Source organism: Orycteropus afer, unplaced genomic scaffold, assembly GCF_000298275.1.
Source record: "Orycteropus afer afer isolate SDZICR_OR568_19922 unplaced genomic scaffold, OryAfe1.0 scaffold00299, whole genome shotgun sequence".
In the NCBI taxonomy this organism is placed as follows: Eukaryota; Metazoa; Chordata; class Mammalia; order Tubulidentata; family Orycteropodidae; genus Orycteropus; species Orycteropus afer.
The window spans coordinates 3,028,916-3,045,047 of NW_006921886.1; the positions used below are offsets into that span (position 1 = coordinate 3,028,916).

The 16,132-nt window shown below is 36.9% G+C and overlaps 1 protein-coding gene across 1 annotated transcript in view; it reads right to left on the reverse strand.

Annotated features, from left to right (window-relative positions):
- Positions 1–2,242: 2,242 nt before the first annotated feature.
- Positions 2,243–16,132, reverse strand: part of HDAC2 (histone deacetylase 2) — a 38,374-nt gene continuing 24,484 nt past the window's right edge. The window contains exons 9-14 of the mRNA XM_007951570.2: positions 13,246–13,386; positions 12,901–13,009; positions 11,982–12,112; positions 11,036–11,191; positions 4,425–4,482; positions 2,243–2,273 (exon numbers count right to left, since the gene is read on the reverse strand). Coding sequence (XP_007949761.1) covers positions 2,243–2,273; positions 4,425–4,482; positions 11,036–11,191; positions 11,982–12,112; positions 12,901–13,009; positions 13,246–13,386 — 626 coding nt within the window. The remainder of the gene's footprint in view (positions 2,274–4,424; positions 4,483–11,035; positions 11,192–11,981; positions 12,113–12,900; positions 13,010–13,245; positions 13,387–16,132) is intronic.

The window sequence follows — 16,132 nt, forward strand, 5'->3', positions numbered from 1 at the left end:
CATGGGCAGAATGCTGAATGACGCAGGAAACATCAAGATAAGATGGGTGGACTACTCAGTCACTATAACCAAAAAGAATTGGTGGATGATCACCCATTTCAGGAGGTGGCATATGATCAAGAACCAAAGGTATTGAAGGAGGAAGTCAAAGCTGCACTGAAGGAATTGGTGAAAAGGCTCTGGGAATTGACGGAATACCCATTGAGATGTTTCAAGAAATGGAAGCCCTGCTGGAGGAACTCACTTGGCTATGCCAAGAGATTTGGAAGACAACTACCTGGACAACTGACTGGAAGAGATCCATATTTGTACCCAGTTCAAGGAAAGGTGATCCCACAGAATGTGGAAATTATAGAACAGTATCAATGATATCAAACACAAGTCAAATCTTACTGAAGATAATTCAAAAATGGTTGCAGCAATATATTGACAGAGAACTTCCAGAAATGCAAGCTGGATTCAGAAGGGGATATGGAGCGAGGGTTATCATAGCTAATGTCAGATGGACCTTGGTTCAAAGAATACCAGAAAGATGTTTACTTGTGTTTTATTGACTATGCAAAGGCATTTGATTGGGTGGATCATAACAAATTATGGAAAACTTTGAGAAGAATGGGAATTCCAGAACGCTTAATCATACTCATGAGGAACCTGTACATACACCAGGAGGCTGTCACTCAAACAGAACAAGGGGATACTGCATGGTTTAAAATCAAGGGAGTACATGAAGGTTGTAACCTTTCACCATGCTTATTCATCTTGTATGCTGACAAATAATCCAAGAAACTGGACTATATGAAGAACAACATGGTATCAGGATTGGAGAATATCATTAACAACATGTGAAACACTGATGACATTTTACTTGCTGAAAGGGAGGATGACTTAGAGCACTAACTGATGACAATTAAAGACTAGTCAGCAGTATGGATTACACTTCAACATAAAGAAAACAAAAATCCTTACAACTGGACCAATAAGCAGTATCACAATAGATGGAGAAAAGATTGAAGTTGTCAAAGACTTCCTATTACTTGGTTTTACAATCAATGCCAATGGAGACAGCAGTGAAGACATCAAAAGATGTATTGCATTGGACAAATCTGCTGCAGAAGACCTCTTTCAAGCACTGAAAAGCAAAGATATCTCCTTGAAAACTAAGATGTGCCTAACCCAAACCACGGTATTTTCAAGAGCCTCATATGCATGTGAGAGCTGGACAATGAATAAGGATGATCAAAGAGTTGATGTTTTTGAGCTGTGGTATTTATGAAGAATGCTTCAAGTACCATGGACCGCTAAAAGGACTAACAAACTTGTCCTGTAAGTGTACCTGGAATGCTCCTTGGAAGCAAGAATGGCCAGACTTCATCTCACCTACTTTGGTTGTGTTGTCAGAAGGGACTATTCTCTGGAGAAGGATGTCATGCTTGGTAAAGTGGAGGGTCATCAAAAGAACAAGGCCCTCAATGATGTGGATAGACATGGTGGCTGCAGTGATGGGGTCAGGTATAGTAGGGATAGTGAGGCTGGAAAAGGAATGGTCAGTGTTTTGTTCTGTTGTACATAAGGTCATTATGAGTTGGCGATGATTTGAAGGCACATAACAAGAATTAGTACTATACTCAGAGTAGTAGCATCTTATAAAAAATTTCATTATTTCTGAAAAGACCATTTAATGACACTGCTGAAAATTAATTCTAAGGTTACTTTTAAATCCATAAGTATACTTTATATAATCCAGGGGGTGTGATGTGAACTCAAGAGAAATAGTAAATGAACAACTTTCAAGTTGTATTCAGTATCTTTCACTCCTAATATGTCCTAATTCTACAGATACAGTCATTTCACTTGTCTCGAACAAGAATTTATGCTGTAATAACAGACAAAAGACAATCCAAGTACAATTTTTTAATAAAGATAATTACAAAAGATGGAAAAAAATCAGCTCAGAAAGGCCAATTACTTCTTTAATAGATCAGTTTTTGACATAATAACTCACATCAATTTTAAATACTATCACATAAAGCATGGTGGAGAAAAAAAATTTGCTTCATAATTAGAAAAACTCACAATAAAACTTGCCAAGAAAAACAAAAACGAAAAAAGCCTATTTGAAAATAAATACAGTCCATGCCGAAGTAGTATAAAATGAAGCCAGAAGTCTCCTTCAAAAAGAAAACATTTTTCTTCCCAGTATTTTCTTGCTTTTTCATGGTTTTGTGAAATTGGTGAGATAAATTCAAGGGTTGCTGAGCTGTTCTGATTTGGCTCTGTTAAAAGAAAGGCAATATCAAATATTTAAAATGGTACAAAATTTCAGTTTAAATGCACTGACCCATTGATCAAGCCTATAGGCTCATGCCAAAAAAAGTGTAAGTTGATGATGCGGTGTTTTTGGAGCACTGAATGCCTTAATCTTTTTCTAATACTTCTTGTGGTTTCCCAATCTACTCTAAGATAACCTGTAAAGGCTGGCACAAAATTATGTGAAGCCACGCATTTACAAACTTTCTGACAAAAACCTTTGTTTTTACTTACACTAGTAGATAGGGCAATCTACTTCCGTAATGATACTGCCTCGGAAACCTAAGGAGGGATCGCTATGAGTCGGGTCCGACTCAACGGTACATAACAACAGCAACAGTGTTATTTTAGTCCTGCACAAATTCAACAATCTCTTCCATGTACAATTTAATGACACTGATTACATTCTTTGAGTTGTGTCACCATTCTCACTCTTCTTTTCTGAGTTGCTCCTCCCCCATAAACATAAACTCACTGCCCCTAAGTTTCCTATCTAATCTTTCGAGTTGTTAATTTGTTCCCATACAGATAGATAGTAAGAGAACACCATACTGAAGGAAGACATTCCCCAGTATGTAAGCTAAACTATGGTTTGGTTTTAAGAATGTTTCAGAGGATATGTCTGGTTGGAGTTATAAAGATTATCTCAGAACAGCAGTTTCCAGGGTTCATCTTCTATGGTTCCAGAAAATCTGGATCCCATGAGAATCTGAAATTCTGCTCTGCATTTAACAACTCCTTTTGATCTGAGTTCTAAAGAATCTTTCATCAAAATGTTCAGTAATGGTAGCCAGGAACCATCCAATTCTGGCCTCATGGCAACTGAAGCATTTGTTCCTTGGAAAAAATAAGCTACACATTTCGTTTTCCTCCTGAGTCTCCTTCCTTTGTTGCTCCAGGTAAACAGAGACCAAATGTTATACGTTGGATGGCTGCTTGCAAGCTTTTGAGACCCCAGGAACTATGCAATCAACTAGGAGGTAGAACAGAAGCACTAAACTCAGTATCAGAACAATCAACCAGCATGTCTCATAAAACATGATGCCAAATCCCATGAAGTATGCGGTTATACATAAATAGCCTCAATAGTCACTCCTTTTCTTTGTTGCAAATACATGTATTACACAGCTTTTGCCAATTCAACTTCTTACATGGTATGCGACTTACTGACAGCAATTACATTAATTAGCTATGCAACCCTATGCTTAAGTAATGAGATTTTTCCATCACTGTAAACTTAAATTCAGTACTCCATAATCAATACACCCCCCCATCCTACTTCCTCCCACCTGGCAACCATTAATAAACTTTGGTCTCTAAACATTTGTCTATCTTTTTATATATAAGTGAGGTCATAAAATATTTGTACCTCTGTGATCAACTTATTTCACTCACTATACACCTACTGCTTACTTACTATCTCATTATCTGACATCTTGCATTTACTATCATAGTAATAATATCTACTATCTACTCTGTGAATTAATGATGTATGTCTGGCAATAATTAATACCAACATGCAAGGTGAGAATAACACTGGCTGTGATGGTTAAAGGTATGTGTTAACTTCGCTGGGCCATGATTCTCAGTGGTTTGATAGCTATGCAATGATGTCATCTACCATTTGGTGATCTGATGTGATCATCCTACATTTCCATCAATTTTTGCACAAGAACCTGGTCTTTGGAACCAAATCATGTTGGTAAGTGAGGAGTGAATGTGTTGTTTTCTAGCCCCATCCGTATTATATCATGTATCAAGACTTCATTTCTCTTATTGGCTGAGTAGTACACCATTGTATTTATGCACATTTTGTTTATACATTTATCCATTAATGGTCATGTAGGTTGTTTCTACCTTTTGCTATTGTGATTAGTGTTAAAATGAACAGTGGAGTATATATTATCTGTTTGAGTCTCTGTTTTCAATTCTTTTGGGTATATACCTAGAAGCAGAATTGCTGGATCCTATGGTGGTTCTATTTCTAGCTCTTTGAGGAACTGCTACATTGTTTTTCACAATGGCACATTCCCAACTAGCAATAGATAAGGGTTCCCATCTCTCCACACATTTCTTATTTTTATAGTATATAAAATTTACTAGATAATATCATTTACCCTTTGGTATCTGTTTTTTCACCGCTACTGTCCTTGGATTTATCTTCTTCCTTAACATCTAAAAACAAAAGTTGGAAGATAAATAAAACTTTATTTTGAAATATAAAATACACAAAAACTTTACTTTCAAAATATAAACAACTGTCACATACAATTTCACTTCTATAAATTCAACAATGAAATGCACTTTCTATGTTAGGCACTATACTATAAGATACAGGTTGAAGCTGTTAACATAAGCAACATAGTTCCTGCCCTTCTGGAACTTCCAGTTCTTTGGGATTATAGCATTAAAGTTGGGACATCTGCTGTGAAGAAGGTGAGTGCAGCATGAACATAGCGCTGTGGGAGATTGGGAAAGTACCATAAATAAGTAATATGAAAGGTGTCTTCAAGAATTAATACACTTTGAGTGAGGAAAAAAGGACAAGTATCTCAAATAGAGGGAAAACTAAGAAGGAATTGACAGGTTAAAGGAAGAACCAAGAGAAGGACAATGTGACTGGAGTAAAGAAAGGGAGAGAGTTTAGAAGAGATCAGAGACACAATACGATGACAAATCCTACTGCTTACACCTTCAGTTTTTAGCCTTCACTATGTAATTAATTAAACACTTAAACTTTACACTTTTATTAAAATATCAGTACTACTATAAATGTCAAGGTCACTAATTTACTGCAAATGTGCCAAAAGTTTTCTTAAAAAAAGAAAATGAATTAAAGTTAGGAGGCAATGACCTAATAATACAGATAGAGTGAAACATCAATATTGTAAAGCATTCTACACAGACATTTCAGGGACTAGTCTGACCTATAATAAACACATGCATTTACAATCTGAATTAGGTGACATTATTTCAGCTTTTGCTTAATTTTGGCTATGTACTCTTAATATCCCCAAAACCAAAATGGAGTGCTGGAGAAGTATACAGGAATGGCTTCAACTCTAGGGTCTTGGCTCAAGTATTTTTTTTTTAATTCACTTTATTGAAATATAATTTATGTACAGTGAAATATACACAAAACTAAAGTGACATGGATCAATGCATTTTTTTCCCCTGCAGTGTTGTGTTCCCTCTCCTTCCCTCCCCTCCCTCCCATCTCTGGCAACCAACAAACAAAATTTCCCTCCCTATAGAAACATTTCCTTGACCCTCCACAACTAAGAACTAATATTATATTTATCTTTCTGTGATCAACTTACGTCACTCAGCATAATGTCCTCCAAGTTCATCCATATTATGTGGTGTTTTGCAGACTACGTTATTCTTTAGTGCTACATCGCATTCCATTATGTGTATGGACCATAGTTTGGCCATCCACTCTTCCGCTATAAATCCTAGAGATAAGTCCCCTGCCAGATATGCAATAATCAGCAAATATGAATTTGCTGTCATTTTTGTTATGTGCTTTTGTGGTGTCAATTTCATGTTCTGTATAATTTTTTATGCTGAGCTCACTCTTATTTATGAATTATGTTATCATTTTCTTGATTGCTATTGTTTCAGTATTTGCTGAATATTTATGCTGGTCCTCTTTTTTGATGTGAAGTTTTATCATTTTCCTTTGAGGTTATTTTGTGATTACAGTTTTCTTCCCAAGTTTAGAACAGTCTGTTTTACCTTGTAGTGTCTTGACTTCTCTACTATCTAGTTCTGTAACAACACAGTTTTTTCCCTCTTTTTGGTTTGTTGTTGTTGTTGTTAAGTGCCGTCGAGTCGTTTCCGACTCATAGCGACCCCATGCACAGCAGAACGAAACACTGCCCGATCCCGCACCAGCCCCACAATCCCTGCTATACTCGAGCCCATCATCGCAGCCACTGTATCAATCCATCTCGTTGAAGGCCTCCCCCTCTTTCGTCGACCCTCCACCCTACCAAGCATGACATCCTTCTCCAGGAAATGGTCCCTTCTTACAACATGACCAAAATAGGTGAGACGAAGTCTGGCCATTCTTGTTTCCAAGGAGCATTCTGGCTGCACTTCCTCCAGGACAGATCTGTTAGTTCTTTTAGCAGTCCATGGTACTTTCAGCATTCTTCGCCAGCACCACAACTCAAAAGCATCAACTCTTCTTCGGTCTTCCCTATTCATTGTCCAGCTCTCACATGCATACAAGGTGATTGGAAATATCATGGCTTGTGTCAGGCGCACCTTAGTCCTCAAGGAGATATCCTTGCTCCTCAGCACTTGAAACAGTTCCTTCGCAGTTGACTTTCCCAATGCTAAACGACGTCTAATGTCCTGACTGCTGCTTCCGTTGGCATCGATTGTAGAACCAAGCAATGTGAATTCCTTGACAACCTCAATCTTCTCTCCATTGATTGTGATGCTGCTCATTGGTCCAGTTGTGAGGATTTTTGTTTTCTTTATGTTGAGATGTAATCCATACTGCAGACTGTATTCTTCAACCTTCATCAGTAGGTGCCTTAAGTCATCCTCACTTTCAGCAAGCAAAGTTGTATCGTCTGCATATCTCAGGTTGTTAATGATTCTTCCTCCAATCCTGATACCACGTTTTTCTTCATATAGTCCAGCTTCTCGGATTATTTGCTCAGCATATAGATTGAATAAGTGTGGAGAAAGAATACAACCCTGACGCACTCCCTTCTTGATTTTAAACCATGTAGTGTCCCCTTGTTCTATTCGAACGACAGCCTCCTGGTCAAGGTACAGATTCCTCATGAGTACAATCAAGTGCTCAGGGATTCCCATTCTTCTCAATGTTATCCATAATTTGTCATGATCCACACAATCAAATGCCTTTGCATAGTCAATAAAACACAAGTAAACATCTTTCTGGTATTCTTTGCCTTGAGCCAAGATCCATCTGACAACAGCTATGATATCCCTTGTTCCACGTCCTCTTCTGAATCCGGCTTGAACCTCTGGAAGTTCTCTGTCAATATACTGCTGCAAATGTTTCTGAATTATCTTCAGTAATTTTTTGGTTTGTAGTTGTTCTCATTTGTCAGTTGATGTCTCTGGTTCCCTGTTTACAATCTTGTAGGCTTATTTACTTTGGATACTTCCATAGCTAGGTTGTTTTCTGGGTTATATCATTGCCAAAGGGGCAGGGAGGCTGCATCTTCTGATCTCATCTAACCACAAAGAGGAAGACAGAATCGCCACCACTAGCCCAAGGCCTATCCCTGTGAGGCCAGACATGCTGCCTCCCTCCAGCCCTTTCACCAACCCTGGCACCCACCACCTCTCTGCTGGGTTTAATAATTTGCTGCAGTGGCCACAGAGAACTCACAGACTGTGGGGTTTATTAGGAAAGCACCAGGTTACAATTCAAGGTCAGGAAAAATGCTCAGTCTCTGTCTCGCCGTCTCTCAGCCAACAGTCCCTCTTGGCAACACGTGTCTTTTGCTGTCTCTTTCTCAGTAGCACGTGTCTCTCAGGAGTGTGTTTCTCTCAGCAGCATGTCTTTCTCAGCCAGCAGTCAACGAGACTCCTCCTACCTCTAGAAGGGCTCTTTTTGAGGCTGGCAGAGCAACCAACTAACCAATCCCAATATCAGAATCCTAAACACCTGAGAGAGCAAACTTCCCATAACATTGCTTTGTGCCACTCATAATAGAAACACCCTAGGTGAATAACAATCAGGAGCTCCTCAGTTACTCACAGAAAATTCCACCACAGGGTTTACAAAAACTTATGGCTAGAAAAACCACACTGAGTAATTTACTACACCGCAATCATGTGTGTTAATGGTCAGCTGTTGTTGACTACTGTTGCTTCTCTGTCCAAAGGGCTCCCTTTAGCATCTCTTTTAAGATTGCTTGGTTTTCTCAAATTCCCTTAATTTCTGCTTATCTGGAAATATCCTAATTTCACCATCATATCTGGGGGACAATTTTGCTGGGTACATAATTCTTGGTTGGAAATTCTTCTCTTTCAGTGTTTTGTATGTACCATTCCATTGTCTTCCTGCATGCATCTGTTGAGAAATCCAAGCTTAGTCTTATTGGTTGCCCCCTGTAGGTAACTTTTTGTTTTTCCTGTGCTGCTCTCATGATTCTTTGTTTTTGGTTTTGGTAAGTTTGATGATGATATATCTAGCTGACTTTCTTTTGGGGTCTATCCTGTTTGAGGTTTGTTGGACTTCCTGAATGGATATATTCTCATTTTTCATCATACCAGGAAAATTCTCTCCCAATAGGGTTTTCTTTGTGTTTTCCCTGATCTGCCTCTCAATTCGCTGAAGATACCGAAATATAATTCTTTTGAATTCCTCATCAGGGAGTTCCAATGCTGCATCTTCCTCAGAGATGTAATTTTGGGTCTGTATCCTGGTCCCTTGTTTTTCCTCCTTTATCTTGCTTCTTCTTTGTGTGGACTGTGATGCTCTGTTGTCCAAGGCATTGGGATGTTTTTGTGTTTATATTTAATTGGTGACTATATGTTGGAGTGACTTGCCCACGATTTTCGTTTTGTTTGTATGTTATCTACGTAAGCAGGGTACTGTGCTGTGCTCCTCTTTGCTAGTTGCACTTATACCCTCACCACCTATCTCCTTTCCTGTTGTCAGCCTCTCGTATGTCCCTGCTGACAATGGATATATTTGTCTCTTCCTATTCTGGAATTCCAATTACATGTAGGTTATTCCTTTTGGTGGTATCCCACATGATCCTGAGCCTATTCTTATGTCCTTGGAATCTGAATGAGAATGCTATCACTTTAAAATCCAAAATGGCCACCACTTGTAAACTTTCAAAATGGCTATGTCCTCGGTCACTTTAAATATCCAAAATGGCTGCCATGTGCATACAATCAAAATGTCTGCACCCTCTGGACAGTGGAAAATCAATAGCTCAGGTTGTCTCCCTCCTTGGTCTTTCTCTTCCTAGTCATAGGTCACCAGCATAATCTTCCCTGCAGCCTTTGGTGACCATGGCTGATCTTTAGGTCAATTCTCAGGTCCCAACACCACTTGGAAATATTCAGGCTATTGGTGCTGTCAGCGTAGCTGACAGTCCACACCTTTGACCGTATCTGTACTCACTATTTTCGTTCAGGTTTTTCCACTAGTTGGTCCCTAATCCACTTCTGTATAGTGTCCTTCAAAGCTCAGGGCTCCAGGATTATCCTCTGTAGCTCTGTCAATTGGTTTTTTCTTTTCTTTGTTGAAGAGGGTCTGTGTCGCTTATCTGCCTATTCCTCCATCTTACCAGAAGGCCCCTTGGCTACGTATTTTTTAAAAAAGTTCCAATGGTAGTATTTATTTCCTTGTGTCTACAGGCTGAGGGATTTTAACAATTCTAAGGCTCTATGAGCTGCAGCAACAAATAAAGGACTTAAAAGCCAAATACTAGGAGACTGTTCCATCTCTGGGTCATTAACATAGATCAAAGGTACTCTCATTTTTTAGCTAAATTATAAAAATGAAAGACAAGCCAAGTGTCTGGAAGAAAAAGCATAGAAAAGAATTTTAAAGTAGACTGAAGCCACAATAGTAGTATAGAAAGTAACTTACAAAACTGTACAGAACTGTAGCCTGTAGAGGAGTGAATTCACAAGTAAAAGAACAGAACTAGAGATGCACCAGACATTCTTACCTGTTTAGTGCAAAAGCAAGAAAAGAAGGCCAGTTTACTCACACACCTTCAACATGATATAGAAAAAAGATGTTGGACCAGTTTTTCCACATGCTACAGGGTCAAATTTCCTATGTCAACTAAATTTGTGCTCTTCATCACTACTTGCATACAGCTATGAATTGCACCAAGAAATGTACCAAGTGCTGAGAATAAAGATATTTCAGAGATTGTGTTTCCTAATTATGAAGGAAGGTTGGGCAATCTACTTCTGTAGTGATACTGCCTTAGCAATCCAAGGAGGGGCTGCTATGAGTCGAGTCCAACTCGACGGCACATAACAACAACAACAACAATTATAAAGAAAGCTCAGTGTAGGAGGGAGATACATATAATCCTACAATGAAGTGCTGTAATAGGATGTGTTAAAATGACAGAAATATATATGCAAAGTGCTCTGAGAACTCAGATAAATGGTTCTTGGCCTGGAATGTCTATTTTCTCATTAGACAAGCTGACAAGCATTTTTAAGGTAAGGCATCAAAAGGAAGTATCTCTCTTTCCGAGCCCAGTTCCCAAATCCCCATCTTTCCTCAGATTATTTTCTTCAAGTAATTTCTGAACAAAGCCTATTACCTTGATCTTTTATTAAAAAATGGTGAAACTGGTCTAGGATATTGTAATTCTTGTTTTATTCCCAGTAATAAACTTTAGATAGTTAAGCATTAATTCAGAATTTCAGATCTGCTTAGACTACAATCTACCACAACTTTGACCTCTCTTTTGTCCAATCTCTATCACAGCACAATGCTCACTATATTATACCTAATGTTATCAAGAGAAAACAATAAGCGTTCTTATATTATAAAAGCAAATGTGAAGAAAACATTAAAAAATTTCTATAAATAATTCTTTAAGAGGTAAGCCCCAATTAAATTAAAAAATAAGTCATCTACAGAGAACACTCCCCCCTCCTGTACTTAATATAATTAATTTTAGGATGTAATAAAATTTACAATGTAGCTCATTTTAAAAAGTAAAACACAATGACAAGAAAGAGTTCCGACCTGCTTTTTTGTCCTCTGTTTCCTTCTTATCTTCTTCAATTCTAGCTTTCTTTGCTCCTTTCTTATGATCAGCCACATTTCTACGACCCCCTTCTCCTTCATCCTCAGAATCTGAGAATTCTTCATCACAGGCTATCCGTTTGTCTGATGCTCGAACTGATATGTAAAGATTTTAATACATTTTGTTAAGAACAGGTATAGGCTTTACAACTGTTACAGTGGACTCATGCACAAATGCACCAATCAGTCACCACACTTAAAAAATGTAGGATAACAGACGCCTAACAATTTTAAGACTTGAACTGAATGTACTGTCTATTTAATACTATAAAAGCCTAGCTTTCATTTAGGAACAAACAGTTCAAAGTAACAGGATAAACATTTGGGGAGCTCATTAAAAAACCAAAAAACTATACTTTGCAGGAAAAAAATTATGTTTTTAATAGGGAATGGGAATAATATCTTTATTTAAAAAGTAATCTTTTATGTCAGAGCTAAAACAAAAAAATACAAAGCCATTAATGTCAAGAATTGTTCTATGCCATTACAGCATACCACTATGCTATAAACCTAGCAACTATATTAAGTGAAATAAGAAGCTGTAGAATTAAACAGAAGGTGCATAAAGTTATTTAACTCATCCTACTCTGGATATATGAGTTGTTTTCCAATTTATTCCCAAATATACACAAGTGGTTAATTTCTAGGAACACACTTTCAATTATTTATGTAGGTACATATAAACTGAAATTGACACTCAAATTAGGCTTAGAGATAAAGAAAGCTAAATCTACATCAGATTAAAAATAGAAAAGGTGACAATAATAGTGTGCTCATGAAACTTAGCCTACAGTGCAGTTCTTAGGCTACTAAAACATTCAAGTTGTTAGTGTTGCTTTAACAAACCAGAAATACATAGCACAATACCCATCAAGGTTTATCTTACTAGAAATTCTCTTGTCTGGATCTTCTCCATCTTCATCTCCACTATCTTCATGAACAGCATCTTCTGGAATAGCTTGCATTTGGACACCCGGTGCATGAGGTAACATGCGTAAATTTTCAAATAAACGCTGTCTAAATTACACATGAAAAGTTATTAGACAAAATTTATTTCCTTTGAAGTTCCTCTTCTATGGAGGAAACATAAAGCAACAAATTTCATCTTTTATCTACACCAAGGAGCTCTGGTAGCATAGTGCCTAAGGCACTTGACTGCTAACCAGAAGGCTGGCGGTTCAAACCCACCAGCCACTCCTCGGAAGGAAGGTTGGGCATTCCTACTTCCATAGTGATACTGCCTCGGAAACCCAAGGAGGGGTCGCTATGAGTCGGGCCGAATCGATGGCACATAACAACAACAAAGGCGATGGCAAATAACAACAACAATAAATTAAAATAACAATTAAGCACTGATGCATTATACATATTAACTCTTTCTGATCCTCAAAACTTAGAAGGGAGGTACTATCATTAGTCCCCATTTCAATAATGAGAAAACACAAAATCAAACTGTCAAACTTGTCAACTGTCATACAGCTACTCTGTAGCAGAGAAGTCACAAACTCAGGAAACCAGGCCAGTGCTCTATGTCTCTAAATACTGCTCACAGAGATGATGCCTTATTTATCAAAATATTTCAGATAATGGAAAAAAAAAATCACTTTCATATAAATCAATGAAGTGCAAAATGTACTGTGCCCCTTGCAAATTTAAAGCCATTTTAATAACAGAAAACAGAAATATTTGATCTATGAAGCCTATACATTTCCATTACTGTAAAGCTAAAATGAGGTACTTTATCTAGCACTGTAAAGCTTCCCATATAAAGATGAAATGTTCATCAAAAGAATTCATTTTCTTACTTTATCTTTTCCATATATTCTGGAGTGTTCTGGTTTGTCATGTTTGATGGACTAATATGCAGTTTGAAGTCCGGTCCAAAATACTCAAAGTAATCGTTGTATGGCAATTCTATTAAAAACAATGAAATACAAGTTACCTATTAAAAGCTCAGTTTTTATACAAATCTAGAAACAAAACACAGATTCAGATTATGAAATATTTCCAAAGGAAGATTTTATTAGTAAACACCAAATAAATTCATTGAACAAATTCTCTCTTATTTATATGGGTTTAGCTTCTAATCTCCATCATCTATATATTAGTAGTAGTTCATAAAATAGAAACATCATAATAAGAACACTTACCATTGGGAATTTCGCAATCCAGGGCCACAGCAGTCTCATATGTCCAACATCGAGCAACGTTGCGGATTGTGTATCCACCGCCCCCAAGCATCAGCAATGGTAAGTTGAAAGTTTTTACAACTTCTACACATTTAGCATGACCTAACATAAAGAAGATTTAGTTATCAACAGATCTGTACACTGTAATTGTTGTTAAAAATAAATTTTAAAAAGATAAAAATGCAAACAACATTTTATGCAACCGAAATTTTTCTCGTTTTAAAGCAAAGTATATGTTAAAATTTCAAGAAACTTTCCGTCTAAAACTTTTTATCAAACACTTTGCACATAATGATAGACATAACAGGCAAGGGTGCCTGATAAAGTCAAATATACAACTAAATTAAGATTAAAAAATAAATACAACACTGATGCTTATATTAACACAGGAAGATGTTCATGTCAGATTAAGTGGGAAACAAAGCAGGTTACAATAAAACATTATGCACAAGCTAAACTGATATTCTGTTTTCATTTTCTTTTATAAAAAAAATTATGGAAGTTCATACAACAAAACTTTTAACAGAGAGGTATCTTTAGGTAGTAATACTATAGATACTTTTCTTAATACCTAAGATTCTAATACTAGTACTTATTACTATTAAAGAACTCCAAAAATCTTAAATATGTAGAAATTTGAATATAAAATTTAACCTCATATAAAAAAAATCATTTCCCCTAGAAAAATTTCATAGTTCAAAATCATTTAAATTACCAGTAACTTCTTCAAATATCATCATTCAGGTACGTAACTCAATCTTTAAAAAAGAAAAAAAAATCCTTCAATTATAGAATACATGTTTGCTGAAGAAGATTTGGAAAAACCAAAGTACAAAGAAAAAAAAGTCACCTAAAACCCCATCATCCAAAGACTTTTTTTATATATATTCTCTCCCATTCCTCCTATGTGTTAACATCATAAAGCTTAATTATGTGTTCTCTTCATGTTAATTGTCTATTCTGACCATTTTCATAAAGCATTCTTTAAAAAGGAGTTTACGTAACAGTATAATGATTTACAACCCAATTTTCATTACAGCTGCTACTAATAGAAAAACACACTTTTATAAAATATTTTTGTGGTTGAGAATATACACAGGACAATATACTCTAATTCAATTGTTTCCACATGCACAATCCAGTGACACTGATTACATTCTATGAGTTGTGCAACCATTCTCACCCTCCTTTTCTGTATTGTTCTTCCCTCATTAACAGAAACTCACTGTCTGTAAGTGTTCTATCTGCTCTTTGTTGTCAATTTGATACCATATAGATAAACCTTTAAAAGAGCATAACACTCAAGGCAGACATTTTTTTACTAGTTACTAAAATATTGTTTATTTAGGAAGACTTCAGAGGATATTTTTGGTTGAAAAAGGTTATCTCAGGGCAACAATTTCTGGGGTTCATCCAGCCTCCATGGCTCCAGAAAGTCTGGATGCAAAACGTGGTTTGTTATAATAGACAAATCTGAGACATAAAAATGTTTTAAGAAAAAAAAGAAAAAAAAGGGTATTTCTAAGTAAAGATAGCTGGCTACAGAAAAACATTTACTTTTCCTTTAGCCTAAAACCTCACAAAATGACAGCAAAAGGATTCTTTCTGGCTCAAATCCCTAAGAGCGAACAAAAGAAAAGAACAGCAGCAATAAAATAATTGAAGGTGGAAAGTACATGTGTAAGAGACATATCTGAATTAAACCTGGCAGTAGAGAAAGAATAGAATCAAGTTTAAGATTTATACACACAGATCTCCTAAAAATTGGCCATATGTGTTCCTGAAATGAGGATGAAAGTAAAGCTAAAATTTAAAAAATCTAGTAAGTATCAAATCCTTTGATCTCCATTCCCACGTCTATACAACTCAAAGAGACTGTCTTTTCCTGGCTTTCACAAAAAACTCTAGATTTATCCTCTGGATAGAATGAAAAACAGAGTTTCCGGACTGTGAGCCCCCAGGCCTGACAGAAGGGAGAGGTTCTTACACTGGAAACACTACCGTCACATAAGCCTACAATTCCAGAACAGCTAGATAAGCTTAAAGCAGGAGAATGAAAACGTACGTTTGGGAAAGTGGATGAGTTTAAGAGGAAAAACCTAAAGACACTGATATGGGGTAGTTCCCCATGAAATGGAACTACCAGATCATCCTAGAGGAGTGTTTCACAACTGAGGACAATTTTACTCAAAAGGATATTTGGCACTTTTGGCTATCACAAAAGAGGGACAGGAGAGGCATGGCAGACAGTGCGTAGAGACCAGAGATGCTGCTGTACATCCTACAATGCACAGGCTAACCGCCACAACTAAGAATTAACTGGCCCCAAAATGTCCTTAGTGTTAAGGTCGAGGAATCCTGGTCTAGGGTGAAGTCCACAATTGACAAATGACATATGTGGGCTCAGAGTTTTCAATGACAATCAAGGATCATCAAAAATCTAAAGGCTCTAATATAAATGATATAGAAAAAAATAAACACAAAGAGGAACTTGGAGTTACTCTATGCAAAGAAAAGAAAATTTAACTCCTAATCATAACATGTATCTCCAGAGGGATATGAAAAGATATCCCATCACTGAAATAAAAATGTTATTAGGTACCATTGAGTTGGCTCCAAATCATAGTGACCCTATATACAACTCAATGGAATAGTGCTCAGTTGTGTGCCATCCCTGCAATTGTTGCTGTGTGTAAGCCCATCATTGTAGCCAGTGTCAATCCATCTTGTTGAGGATCTTCCTCTTTTTCTCTGATCCTCCACTTTACAAAGTATATTTTCTCCAGGGAATGATCCCTTCTGACAACATGATCAAGGTCTGGTCATTCTTGCTTCCAAGTAGCATTCC